The sequence below is a fragment of the Psammomys obesus genome, unplaced genomic scaffold (assembly GCF_907164565.1).
Source record: "Psammomys obesus unplaced genomic scaffold, mPsaObe1.curated_primary_1811, whole genome shotgun sequence".
Taxonomy (NCBI): Eukaryota; Metazoa; Chordata; class Mammalia; order Rodentia; family Muridae; genus Psammomys; species Psammomys obesus.
In genome coordinates, this window is record NW_026596046.1 from 14,859,207 (window position 1) to 14,873,836 (window position 14,630).

Consider the following 14,630-nt stretch of genomic DNA (forward strand, 5'->3'; position numbering starts at 1 on the left):
TATATATATATATATATATATATATATATATATATATATATATATATATAATGGTGTCAAAGGTTGTGTGAAAAGGAGAATGAACATATCACATATCCTTGATGGATCTGAGTGATATTGTATGCCCCTCTTCCCCACTGGCAAACAAGCTGTTCTGAGAAAGAAAGAAAAAAAACAAAAAAAAAAAAGCTGAGTGTGACTAAAATTGACCCTAGCTTATGATCATTTAAATTGTTCCATTGGGAATTTGCTTTTGTTAGGTCAGGCTCGTATTGTAGGAGAAAATGCACTTAAATTTTACTCTGTATTGATTTTGAGATTAAAACCGTGTAAGAACCTAACACGGTAGTAGGAAACAGAGTGTGCAAGAGGGTCATCTTGTAGACGTCTTGAGTTGCCTCTACTCCAGGTGAGACAGATTCTAAATAAAATCGGTTCTAGTTCCCTTCAGTGCGGGGCAACGATGCCCTTTATAAAGGACGTGGTTCTCTTTTTAAAGATTAACTTCCTTGTGTCCCTTCTATAACATGCGAAGCACCATATCTTTCACTTCATCATGCACAGATTCCATAGGACAGTTATGCACGTGAAGGTTCAGGAGTGGGAACCAAGAGAGCTGTAAATACTGCTGGTTGATGGGGGTACTGCTGGGTGGAAGAAAGCATAAATCACAACTAATTTATACTTAGAGTGACATATTAAAATTTCAGCTTTGAGTATTTCCTTACATATATATGTATGTGCATTTGTGTATGTATATGAATATATGTGTTTGTTTGTGTGAGTCCATTGGAACAAAGTCTTGTTGGCCTGGTCCTCATCAATTAGGCTAGTTAGAAAACCCAGAGATCGTTCTGTGTCCACCATTCCAGTGCTGAAATTACAGGACTGTATCGGCATGCCCAACATTTTTACGTAGGCTCTGGGTACCAAACTTAAGTCATAATGTTTATAAGACCAGCACTAACTGACCAAGAGATTCCACCAGCCTCTGGATATTTTTCTTTCGGGTCTTTTCTGAGACTGACATTCAACCAAGGACCATGTATGGATATAACCTAGAACCTCTGCTCAGATGTAGCCTGTGGTAACTCAGTAACCAATTGGTTTCCCATAGTGAGGGGAACAAGGACTATTTCTAACAGGAACTCAATGACTGGCTCTTTGGCCTCCCCACCCCCCAAGGGAGGAGCAGTCCTGTTAGGCCACAGAGGAGAGCTTTGCAGCCAGTCCTGAAGATATCTGATAAAACAGGATCAGATGAATGGGGAGGAGGTTTCCCCATCAGTGGACTTGGAAAGGGGCACGGTGGAGATGAGGGAGGGATTGGGAGGGAATGAGGGATCGGGACACGGCTGGGATACAGAGTTAATAAAATGTAACTGATAAGAAAAAAATAAAATTCAAAAAAAAAAAAAAAGATGAAGTTAAACTCAAGTCAGTTGCTGGTTCATCTAGGCATGTCCAGTATTTGCATAGCAGGCGTTATGTAGCCATGGAAAGCTCTGAAGACAGACTAACACAAAAACATAAACTCATTTTAAAAACTGAGACCTTTCTGCGACTTTTGTGTAACTCGACTGAACAGTTCTCAAGCATGGACGTTGAAGATGACATTATGTTACAATGATCAAAAGGCTGGGCACCCCTGATGGCTTTCTTGGGCTGTGATTTAATCGACTTCTTGAAACTCATTTATGTGTCTCTGGAGATGCTGAAGAACAGTTTGTTTGGTTTCTTCTGCTCTTCATTTTTAACTATAAGCATAATAAAATGTTCTTTAAAACACTGATTGTTTTGAGCATTAAACTTACCTTGAAATTAATTTGACTTTTAATTGTTTCCCTTTTATTTCTCTTTGTCCACTGGAAAAACGTTTGTTTGGAAAGCTCTAAGTACAGCATCTGGACAGCTGTGCCTCATCCTGGGCTGCCAGGTTCGAGAAGCTTCTATGCATCTCTGAGCTTTTGCATATATTTTCCTTCTGCACCTTTCACCTTGCCCCAGTGTGGGATGTGCTTGGATTGATGAATGTGCTTTCTAAATCCCAAACACACTAAGACTCCAGAGCTTGCTCTGCTGGGCTCTCTTGTTATCAAGCCTGGCCTCATCTGTTTAGTCTGCTGGGTACCTTCTCCTCATTGTTCAGACATAGACAGATAGGGGATTTTTTTTTTTAAATTTTTTATTTAACTTTAATTAATTATACTTTATTAATTTTGTATCCCCTTATAAGCCCCTCCCTCCTCCCCTCCCGATCCCACTCTCCCTCCCCTTTCTGCATGCATGCCCCTCCCCGAGTCCACTGATAAGGGAGGTTCTCCTCTCCTTTCAGATCTTAGTCTATCAGTTCTCATCAGAAGTGGCTGCATTGTCATCTTCTGTGGCCTGGTATTTTTGAATCATCTGTTTGTCTGACTGCAGTTTTGTAAATTCTCTTTTAGGAGAGACATAACTCCACTCCCCCTCCTTTTCTGATGTATGGTCCATTCTTTGTTCAGGAGTCCTGGTGGCTAGTTTGTTGTTTTCCCTGAAGTAATTGCTTTTAGTGCTTATTTCCCAGTGTCATAGTGATCTCTATTCTTAGCTAATAACTGTAATCTATAATTAGTGTTAAAATACAATTTTGAGATGGTGACACACACCTGAACCTACAGCACTCAAGAGGTGGAGGCAGTAGGGTTGTGAGTTGGAGGGTAAAAAGAGTAAAGAATGGGTGTCATTAACGCTTTTAACTGATGATTAAGCTTATTCACTGTTGAGGCTGTCAGGAAGATGACCATATTCACTGACATCTTAATTGAGACTGGTACCCTGTTCCTACTGACCTAGTCTTTCTCATTTTCACCCAAGATGCTTTTGTTTAGCCACATACTTCCACATTTTCTGACTATCAGATGAGTGTTCTCTTTCTTCTTCTTTCCCTTATTTTGTTATTGTTTTTGATATAAAGTTTCATGATGTAACCCAGCTTACCCTACCTATTACTGTACAGCTGAGGGTAATCTTGTTTTTCTGATCCTCCTACCTTCATCTCCCATGTTCTAGAATCACAATAATATGTATCACGAATGGCTAGTTTTTCTTTATTTTTAAGGAGGAAATGTTATCACCAAAATTTTTATTTTGAAATTTAAACATGACAGCTCAGTATCCAAGTGGGTTCCCTAGTTAGGGGAACAGGGACTGTCTCTGAAATGAACTCAATGGCTTGCTCTTTGATCTTCCCCACCCCTGAAGGAGGAGTAGCCTTACAAGGCCACAGAGGAGGACATTGCAGCCAGTCCAGAAAATTCCTGATAAGCTAGGATCAAATGGAAGTGGAGGAGGACCTCCCCTATCAGTGGACTTAGAGAGGGGCAGGGAACAGATGAGATAGTGAGGGTGAGATTGGGAGGGAATGAAGGAGGGGGCTACAGCTGGGATACAAAGTGAATAAACTATAACTAATATAAAAAAAATAAAAATTTAATAAAAAATGAGAAAAATGAAAAAAAAAGAAATTTAAACAATTCTCTTTTCAAATTTAATAATATTTCTTCCTTTCTAGATCTCCTCTCACTTTTTCCAAAAGTCCTGATTCATTTATTACCACCTCTTCTTTCAAATTATAATCTAAACAAACAGAATATCAATAGAAAACCTGTGCATTATTCTTCAGGGATGGTGACTGTTTGGATACAAGTTGTGAGTGCCCGAAGGAGTGGGTGGATAGTGTATGTAGGAATCACTCATTATAAGAATAGGCAGTAAAGATGCCCCCTCCACCTATGCACAGTCAACAGGAAGGGCTCAGGATGCAGTTCAGTTGGTAGAATACTAGCTGACATGCATGAAGCCTTGGCTTGCTCACAAACATTGAATAAACCAAGCTGAGAATAGCGGACCAATCCTGAAATCTTAGCACTCAAGACGTAGAAGCAGGATGTTGATTCTTCAAAGCCATCACTGACTGTGGTGCGTTCAGGGCCACTGTAACCTAGCTGAGACTTTGCCTCAAAAATAAACAAGTACACAGAACATTCAAAGCTACTACAAAATAATGAGCTTCCATTTTGGCCAGACATCTTAGCTCCATGACTTTTGTTATAATTACAGATATAGACTGAGAGATAATGTGATTTGCATTTTGAGTAGTTTCCTGGGATGCAGGTATCTCAAGGTAAAATTACAACATCTGGATATTTGGGTATCCTAAAGTAACACACTTTCTGCAGACAAACTCTATTATAAATGAAACTATTTAAACTGTAACTCAAATATATAGAAGACTGGATGGGGATACAGCATGGTCAAAAAAGTGTAAGCCCAGCATGCTTGAATCCCTGATTTTGATCCCCAGAAGGTCATAAACTAAGATAGTGACCCATGCACTCAGGAGGCAAGGCAAGAGGACCAGAGATTTAAGGTCCTCCTTGGCTACCTAGAAAATTTGAGGCCACTATGGAATACATGAGACCTTATTAGAGAGAGAGAGACAGACAGACAGGCAGACAGAGACACAGAGACAGAGACACAGAGAGATAGACAGAGAGAGACAGAGAGAGACAGACAGACAGACAGAGAAACTGTGGAGGACTAGTTGTATCATACTACCTGTGCGAACAGGAAGTAAGTGATTTTTTTTCTCTAAAAGTTTGCCATTTTCAGTGTGGAAGAATAGCACTGATCACTACTTACTCTCCCTGTAAGTAAAGCGAGACTTCAAACTCTATTTGAGGGATGACCCCTTTTCAGAAATTACAGGCTCTGAATGTCTTGTCAGCCCATCATCACTGTCCATCTGCTAATTCTCTGCACATCGAAGCGGCAGCTGTCATTGCAGAAACACTACAGTAGATAATAAGATGGGGTACATTTTCATCTTCGCATGCTTAAAACAAATCCCCGCGAAGAGCAGCAGCAAGTCCTCCGACTACAGGGATCTCGGGTGTCATTAACATAAAATGCCAAACGGATTTGCAGATTGGGAGCAAATGGATTTGCTTTAAAAGAAAAAAGCTCTCAAGGTAGGTGTAGTACACATTGTGGTCCTCGGCAGTCGCTGAGCTGTAGGAACTATCAAAGCCGTAGGCACACACAGAGATACCTCCAAATAACAGTCACACATCCAGGTCTGAATATAAATGCAAGAATACGTGCTTCTCAAAGCTGCACAGCTGAGCTATGCCACTGGGATGGTTCATTTTCTTTATCCCAGAAAGCAGCCACCAAACAAAACTTTCCCTAAACTAACAGCTTCCCAACTTCTATATTGCTTTCCCTGTCACAGCTTTTCTCCACATGCAGCTCACAGATAATCCTGTATGTCTTCCCCTCCCTTAGTCCTGGCTAGTAGCCTGAAGAGTAATCAGCAATTCCCTTTGTAATCTTTTTTTGATTAATTCCTTTCTGTTCCATTTCATTGCCTCTACCATGAAGTGTGCTTAAATCAAATGAACTTCAAAGTGGATCACTACTCCATCTTTGTGGTCCCTGGCCAGAGTTCTTTTTTCAGTTCACCCTGCGTATTGGTTCCTGACTCTTCTTCATAGGTAGTATTGTTTGCATGAGACCGGGAAAAAATGGACATGGTGACAATTGTGCTGGGCATCTTTAACCATTGCAGATGTGAATGAAGACATAGATATATAGTCACATATGGGTGTGGATATAACTGGGATATAGTCCCACAGGAACACATAGATAAATATAGGATTATGCAGCTAGATTTTCATTAAAACACAGATGATACCTATCGTTTCATTTGATCTTCAAAATAGCCCTGGAGTAGAGCATGGTTTGGTGGTGCATGATGACAATACCCAATGATGATGACCTTAAAAATGTTGGATCTAAATGAGTTCCTCAAATCCCATACCTAATGACACAACCAGGCGCTGGAACTATGTTTTCTTACCCAACACTTGGGTGGTTTCTAGTTGCAATACAAAACTTCATTTTCTCTACTTTTAAGAACTATAGTACAGAATTGTGTTTCTTCTTCGGGTAACCTATGAGCGTTTCCATGTTGATGTTGACCCTGAATTTGGTCTCCATGGAGCTGAATGAACAAACAGGGATAGAGAATCACAGAATTGTTGGCTACTAGATATATAACAATACATGTATTTCTGTTTACATAAACAGGAATGCCTTGAAAGCACCTCACCTCATTTCATCACAGTCAATGTTACAGAAAGAATAAAGTCTGTACTGTTGATGAGAATCCAGGTCAAGGCAAGAAAAATCGCAGAGCAGTTAAAGTATCCTCAGACTTTTGGATCCCTTGATTTGAGAATAAAAACCTAATTGAAATGAAACAAATATGCCAAGTTTAAGTCTGCCATGCTTTATCTTTCCACTGCTATTGGCATTAAAAACCCCATATATATGTATAGATATATATGCCGGCTATCATCTGTTGCTTTGTAGCCAATGAGCCAAAGATTGGGCTTTTCATCTTCTTGCCTCTATGTCGTTAGGGTTGAGATTATAGGCATGCACTGTCACACCTGCCTTATGCAGTGCTGGGGATTGAACCTAGGATTTCTTGCATTGGTAAGCACTGTTACCAAGTTAGTTACACCCCTATTTTCTCAAGTCAAACAGGAACTCAATGACTGGCTCTTTGGCCTCCCCACCCCCTAAGGGAGGAGCAGTCCTGTTAGGCCACAGAGGAGAGCTTTGCAGCCAGTCTTGAAGATACCTGATAAAACAAGATCAGATGAATGGGGAGGAGGTCCCCCTATCAGTGGACTTGGCAAGGGGCATGGTGGAGATGAGGGAGGGAGGGACTGGGAGGGAATGAGGGATCGGGACACGGCTGGGATACAGAGTTAATAAAATGTAACTGATAAGAAAAAAATAAAATTAAAAAAAATATTTTCTGTCAAAATCAGGGTGAATTAATGATTTAATATTTTCAATTTCTAGTGAGCTCTAAGAAAGAGAGATTACAAACAACTTGAAACTAATATCTAAAGATGATTTCAGAACATGGAGATTTAAGTATTGTGAAAAAGAGCTTGAGCTATTTCATCTCCAAATTTTGTTTGAGAATAAGGCAGTGTTTCCAAAACAAGATATGTCTGCTTCTATATTTAAATGTCAGAGCAAAAATTTGTTCTGTATTGTTTACTGAATACCAATTCTGACAATTTATTTTTGTGAATTTTATACAGGAGTTCAGTATTTACATCATATTCATCCCATCCTCTCCCCTCCCTGCTTCTCCTGTTTTCTCCTATATAACATTTCAAACTCATAACTTCTCTTTATTATTTTTGTTACACACTTAAACACAAGCACACACATGAATCCTAATGAAGTCCATTTAGTGTTGCTCATATGTACTAGTGTTTAGCACTGACCACTTGAGATTGGTTAAATTGTCAAGGGCCTTGCCTGACTAACTGACTCTCCCTCTGTTATTACCCATAGATTAACTATAGGGCTTTATCTAGGGATGGAGTCTTGTGATATTTCATCCTCCCCATCCAAGCTGACTTGCTGACAAGTGTCATTATACACATTTTATGTGGTTGGCTAAGAAAGTTCCTTTTAGAATTTTGATGGTACCAAATATTTTTCTGGCCTTCTCCAAGTTAACCCCACTTCTTCCAGTCTAATGAGAACAAAATAAATTAGAAAAAATATTAATGAAAATGGTTCTGTATGAACTCTGGTTAAGCATGCAACCAAAAGGGCTAGGGTTCCTTAGCTTGGGATTTCATGAAATTTGATGGGAGGGGGCAGGACTGATTTGCTGAAAGTTAAGTAGGTAGGAATAGATGGACATGGGAACCTTGGTCAAAGGAGTATCAGGCACACTTGTTCAGAAGAAACTAAGTAGCTTCATTGTGGTTGATATTGAAAGGGTACTAGTGGAAAAGGATTTAATAGTGGTATTTATGGTGTTGGAGATTTTGTGTTGGCCCCCTCAATTTGTGCCATCTTTCTGGTTCACCATGTAGAATAAATGCCATCTTAGCAAAACTACCAGGAGAGTGTCCTATGGATCTGCTGCTTCTGATAAACTTTCCAGTTGTCTTGGGCTCATAGGATGACTCTACCTGGAAGCTCTGTCTCTTGGTCAAGAAGTTGAGTAACCTTTGAAACTAACATGTTAGCTTTGATTATGAACATCTCCAGGGAACATATAATCTTGAACCCATTTTAATCCTGGTAGTTTTCAAGGATTACCCGTACCTAAAGAAGGAATGTAAGGGCTAGAGGCAAAGAGACCAGAGTGCAAAGCCTTTAGTTATGTATCTTGGGTCACTTACATAGTTGTTTTAGGCTTCAGTTTCTTCACTGACGTCCAATAATATTGAGTTTCATAACATTTTTGGGCCAACTAGAAATATTATATTTTACCATATCCAGTGTGCTATCTTGAGCTCAAATATTTGAGCTCAATATTTATTTGTAGAACTTAAGGACCTGGAGAGTCATGCATTGAATTTTTCTTTTCTTTTTTTAATGGGTGTATACAGTGGGAAACCATGTTTTCCAAACTTTGTCTTAAAACACTATTAACCCAGTATTAAGCTGAGTGAAGTTTCTAGTTCCTCTAGCAGCTGCAAGTAACTAGGGCACCCCATACTCCTACAGGACAGATCTGCAGCTTCCTGGACATCTGGAGCTGGTAGCAATTGGGCAGAAGTCAGAGGGAAGTTGGATTCATTAGTTTGTTTGTCTGCTTGGGTTTTATTTTATGAAGCTTTTTTTTTTTTCGGTCTAAATGGGTGTTTCTTTGCTTCCTGTTTCTTCCTGCAGTCACAGATGCTCACTGAGAGGAGAGGATCTCAATAGACAGTGGCTCATTCCTCAAGCTCATCTCCAGCCAACCATCTACCATACCAAAGGTCTCCTCCACTACCTGAGCAGCATTGGCAAGGGACCTGTGGTGAGTCCCTTCATTTTTGTACTATCATGAGGTTTCTATTACTCTGCAGGAGGCGGCCCATCAATCTCCAGGCAAGAAAAATAAACAAAGGGGAAAAAAACATAGGTGGGAAACTTCAGCGGGAAGCTTATTATAACGGCTGCTATATCACGTTACCATGAAGTGGATGGCTAAACCAACAGAACTCCCCAAATCAATTTTCGTAAGGCTCACAGTCTAACATGAAAAAGTTGGCGAGCTGTTCTGATACTCTCGGCTTTAGAAAAATCCCTCCTTCTCTTGCACTGTGGCTATCAGCAGTGCTTAGTGGTTTTGGCTTATGGTGATCCATTTGACTCAACGCTTCCATCTTCACAGGACCATCCTAGCCTGGTGTCTGGTCTAGTGGTCCCCACTTTCCTCTTCTAAGGACATTCATAATTGGAGTCTGAATTAAAGTTGTTCAGTTTGACTTTAGTATTCTTCCACATGTTAAGATGCTCACTCTGTACAAGATCATATTCCCAGGCCCCAGGGATTAGAATGCCAACACGTATTTTATGAAGACACAATTCACCTCACAATAAGTTCAGAACAATGGTTCAGTGCTCATTTGGTGAAGACATTTTCCAAAACAATGCTAGCACAGCTCTAGGTCTCATACATAGAATTTCCTCTTCAGTCCCAGGTACTGTGTAACTGATGTCAGACCAGCAATTTGAAACCAGATGAGAAAGAGAAAATGGCAGCAGAGTGGCCTATGGGAACGCTCATGTGCTGTCTACCAACTGTGAGCAGATCCATCTGCAGAAGTGTGAGGACAAATGTCCACATATAGAACTTAACTAAAAGTGAAGAAATGTCACAATGAGCAACTCTATCATAACCCACACTCTAAAGCTTCTACCCTGTGATTGAAAGAGTGGCATGTTTAACAAGTCCTGGGCATAACGTAGATTCATAACCAGATTTTAAGAGATCAACAGATGAAGTACTTTTCCTAAGACCGTTTAAGCATATGCAGTAGAACAGAGATTCAGTTCAGTTGTGATTTGATGCTGGGGTACAGCCTCCCTTTGTGACTTACTCTTTGAGTATGTTCAGGGTACTGACCTCCATGTCCAAAGATTGTTCTCTACTCATGGAACTCAAAATAAATAGCATTTATAGGCTATTATGGTAAAGGAAACATTAAAATTTGCCCCTTGTAAAAAGCATACTTATAATACCCTCTTTTCATAGATGCCAACTCTCTGGCAACAGTGTAACCACCAGTCAGGAAAGTTCACACAGACTTGGTGTTAAGGGTATTTTTTTGTTCTAATTCTCTTATTTGTAATTATATTTATCTAGTATCCTGTGGAACTCAATACATGCATATGATAAAAAAAATGATCAAGTGAGAGTGTATAATATTCCCATCTTCTTAAACACTAAAAAATAATATGCGGTTATAGAAAGACAAATACTCCAAGTTCCCATTTATCTGTAGATGTTTAAAATATTTGTTTCAATATAGAAGAGTGGTTACTACCAAGTGATAGAGGAAGAAGAGGAAAAGATGGAGGGAGTTTGGATAATAGACCCAGATCATAGCAGCATTGAAGCAGTCAGCTCTAGTGTTCCTCATCACAGTGGACTGAATGACAATCCACAAAAGCGTACCTATTTTAGAAATTCAGAGGCTCCAAAAATAACACAAAAATTAAGGTAAAAATATGTTAATCACCATGATTTGATCACTGCACAATGCATATGTGTATTGAAATATCACAGGATACCCCTTAAGTAGGTTCAGATAAAATTTTTCGAGGGTGGTCAGCCATGTAGCTGTGAGATACTTCCCATGGCTGTGCCTTCACTCCATATCCATCGTCCTCCAGCAGTCAAACTCACACCTCCAGCAAAACTCACACTACTAGCATTGACCATCTGGCACTGTCCAAATCCCCAAGCAACGAAAGACACTCTTGTCCAGCAGAAAATATTCTAAGGGTTTAAAGGGTTTTCTCCCAGAGCCCAGAGATAGACAGACCTTTCTTTAACAACTGCAAAATTCCATTGCTGAGTCAACTTCTCTTTTGCAGATAGAACAACAGGTGCCCCCACCCCGAGAGTCTAAATTCAGTACTGGTCCAAATGTACCACAGGTGCTGCTGTCATCCCTGCTTCACCAAAGGAGGCAGTGTGACCGCTCCTGGTGATTGTCTTCAACAAGCTTTACGTAACAAGGCTCCAATCTCATGGTTGAAAACTGGAGAAAGGGTGTTTTTTTCTGTGTGGGAGGCTTTCGCCTCCAGGAGAAGAGAGTGATTTAGGATAGAAGAACCCCATATCTAATACACATTTAGACACACGCACATATTAAGCCCACAACAAAACAGGATTTCTTTCTGCTCTGACAATCTCTAATTGAAGAGCAGAGCATTCATTTTAAAGCGTGACAGGTGAAGGGCTTGTTTAAAAGTATAAATAAACATTAATTAGCTATAAACATGACAGCCGCAGACTTGTTCCCTGCTGGGACCATCTGAGAGGTGGGTGAGGAACAGCTGAGTACTAAATGCTAGTCACAGTGTTACAGAGCTCCCGAACGGGCTGAATGCCACCTTTAGTTACCTACAGGTCTATATTTAACCCACCACCCTCCAGCAGCTACATCACTGCCATTCACTTGTATGGGTCATGTCCTGACAGTGAAGTCTCTGTGTCCACACTGATTTTTAAGTTCCGTGGGTGGAGATTAATGTCGACTCTGCCCAATTTCTGGTTCTTATGAAAATGTTTTGGAAGGACTAAGGTAACCTTCTGTGATGACTGGGAAGATACATCTGTTACTGTTGCTGCTCAGGTTCTTGACTCTTGGGTGAATTAACATGACATGGAAGGACCAATGAGATGTGAAGCAGAGATGGAAATCATTGTCCTGATTCTTCTGAGGATTGCTGAAGAGCAGGCAATGCCTCTCACTTCTTCATTTCCTGCATACAATCACCTTCCCACCAATTTGGATAGTCATTTCTCTATTTGTACATTAATTTTTACTGTGACATTGTAATGATCGTGGTAGGTACTAGGAATGCAAAACCAATGTACATATTTTATTTCTTACTTTTAAAAGATATTTTAATAATCATACATGTATATGGTGTGTTTTGAAAAAAAATTACAGCCCCATTCCCTCTTCCCTAATTTGTCTTTTATTTTTTTAATTATTTTATTTTATTTTTAATATTTATTCACTTTAAATCCAGATTGTAGACCCCTCACTCTTCTCCTCCAGTCCCTCTCACACTCCCCCTTTCTCCTTAACCCTCTTCCCTAGTTCATTGAGGGAGGAGTACTCCTCCCCTACTATCTGACCCTAGCCTATCAAGTCTCACCAGGACTGCCTGGATCCTCTTCCTCTGTGGGCTCGCTAGGTTGCCATGCCGGGGGGAAGAGGGATTTTCCCTTCCAATGCCATACGCTTTAAAAATAATTTAATAGCCACAAAAATCCACTTACTCTTGACTGTATGTGTATGTGTGTCTGAGCATCTACTGGCTCACGGGTAAGATCTCAGGGCCTGCATTCATAGTGAAAGGCGATTATTTCTTAACCAGCAACCATCAGTTGTCAATAGTTCCTTAGATATGGTGGGATCTCATGAGCCCCTACCCCATCCATTTTCCAGTGATCCTCCCAGCCTTGAAGGGAGAGGGCATGATATAGATGTACCATTTAGAACTTAATATTCCACCATTTTAGTTTCTGCACACTGGCTGGCTGTGGATCTCAGTATTAATAACCGTTTGTTTTAGAAAGAAGCCTCTGTGATGAGGGTGGAGGGATGCACTTATCTATGGGTACAAAGAACAGAACTCAGGGGCGGTTTCTTACTGTGTCTATTTAGCAGAATAAAAGAAAAAAATGCCCTTTGCTTTAGGTTCACATTGGACTAAGGTAAGGGTAATTAGTTCCTTTATTTTTAATTTAATTTAATTTTATTTATATATTTATTTATTACAATTTATTCACTTTGTTTCCCCACTGCAACACCAGCTCTCATCTCCTCCAAATCTCACCCACCAGCCCTTTTCTCCCCCTATGCCCTTTTTCTAGTCCCTTGCTAAGGGAGGTCCTCCTCCCCTTCTATCAGGTCTCTTCAAGGCTGGCTACATCATCTTCTTCTGTTGTGCTGGTTTTTAAATGTATTTTATTTGGGAATATTTATGTCTCTACCTCCTGCCCACCAATCCTTTAACTCAAGGTAAGAGAGAGAAGGTTAGTAGGGTGAGGGGGTGCAGACCTCTTTGCTTCTGGCTGTTTAGGGTCAATGGATTCTTTTTGGGGCTATACCAATCTCCTTCAACAGCAAACACAGCAAGCAGTCTCCTCTATTATCTCCTCCAAGCCACTGTGCCACATGTTACTCCAAATTGCCACACTGTCCATCTCTGGTCTCTCCAAACTGCCACAGTTTCTCTTTCTGGACCCATATTTATATCCCTCAGAGTCCTAGACCACACCCCTTCTTTGTGCTGTGCTAGGCAGGCCATTACCAGCTGGCAAAGACCATGCTCTGCAAGACATAATTATCAGCTGTTGCCAAACTAATACCCGAACTAAAATCCTACATTTGGGATTAAAACATATATATATATATATAAAATGTAACTGAGTTCTTATGTAAGAAGTGGGAAATAGTAAGAGCTGGAGAGGACAGGAACTCCACAAGGAGAGCAACAGAACAAGAAAATTTGAACACAGGGAAATTCCCAGAGACTCATACTCCAACCAAGGGCTATTCATGGAGATAACCTAGAACCCTGACAATGCAGCCACTTCTGATGAGAACTGATAGACTAAGATCAGAAAGAAGGAGAGGAGGACCTCCCCAATCAGTGAACATGGGGAGGGGCATGCATGCAGAAAGAAGGGGGGAGGGTGGGACCGGGAGGGGAGGAGGGAGGGGCTTATGGGGGGATACAAAATGAATAAAGTGTAATTAATAAAAGTTAAATTAAAAAAAAAAAAGAAAAAGAAACCAAAGCTTCCATTGCAAAACAATGTGACACAAAGTAATAAGATTGGTAACAAAGGTATGTATAAAGCCTTTCTGTGATGTCTGGGATGCAGATGAAGAGTTGAGTCAAAATTATGGAAGGACTCAGTATTGATGCCACTTCAGCTATGCTTGAGGAATGCTCCTGAGGTCTTACAGACCTGGAAGGGTGCAAGTCAAGTCAAGAAAGGCAGCTTTGCCAAAGCTTAACAAAAGGCAATAAAAGTGCTGTTTAGAAGTCATGAAGGCTTGGCCAGAGAGAAAGCATACCAGCAGGGAAACCCAATGAACCAAAGTTCACGAATCGGCTGTTAAGAGGCATTGACTTGCTTCCTGCTTGTGAAGATCCTTGTAAGTGCCAAGAGACCCTTGACCCCGGGGACAGTCCAGCACAGCATCAGCAGTAGAAGAAAGCTCTTGTGCTACAGCCAGGTCACAAGAAACCAGGCAAACAGTCTCTGATGAGCTGCCATGTTGCAGCTGGCCTGGCCCTTGGGCTGCTGCCAAGAGCTACGGCTTCAGGATTAGGAGAGGTATCGACTCACGTCCTCATGGCTCTTGCTATGTGAGTGCATGTTGATAAAGGGATTTCAGGGCTCTTTGAAGAGCTCATTGATTTCCATTTACAACTCACACAAGCTGGCTGCCTTCTGACAGGGAACAGGACGTGTGTGTGTGTGTGTGTGTGTGTGTGTGTGTGTGTGTGTGTGTGTG

At 40.7% G+C, this 14,630-nt stretch overlaps 1 protein-coding gene across 1 annotated transcript in view; it reads left to right on the forward strand.

Moving 5' to 3' along the window:
• Positions 1 to 14,630, forward strand: part of Agbl1 (AGBL carboxypeptidase 1) — an 820,675-nt gene that overhangs the window by 383,538 nt on the left and 422,507 nt on the right. The window contains exon 19 of the mRNA XM_055623242.1: positions 8,761 to 8,890. Within this exon, the coding sequence (XP_055479217.1) occupies positions 8,761 to 8,890 (130 nt within the window). The remainder of the gene's footprint in view (positions 1 to 8,760; positions 8,891 to 14,630) is intronic.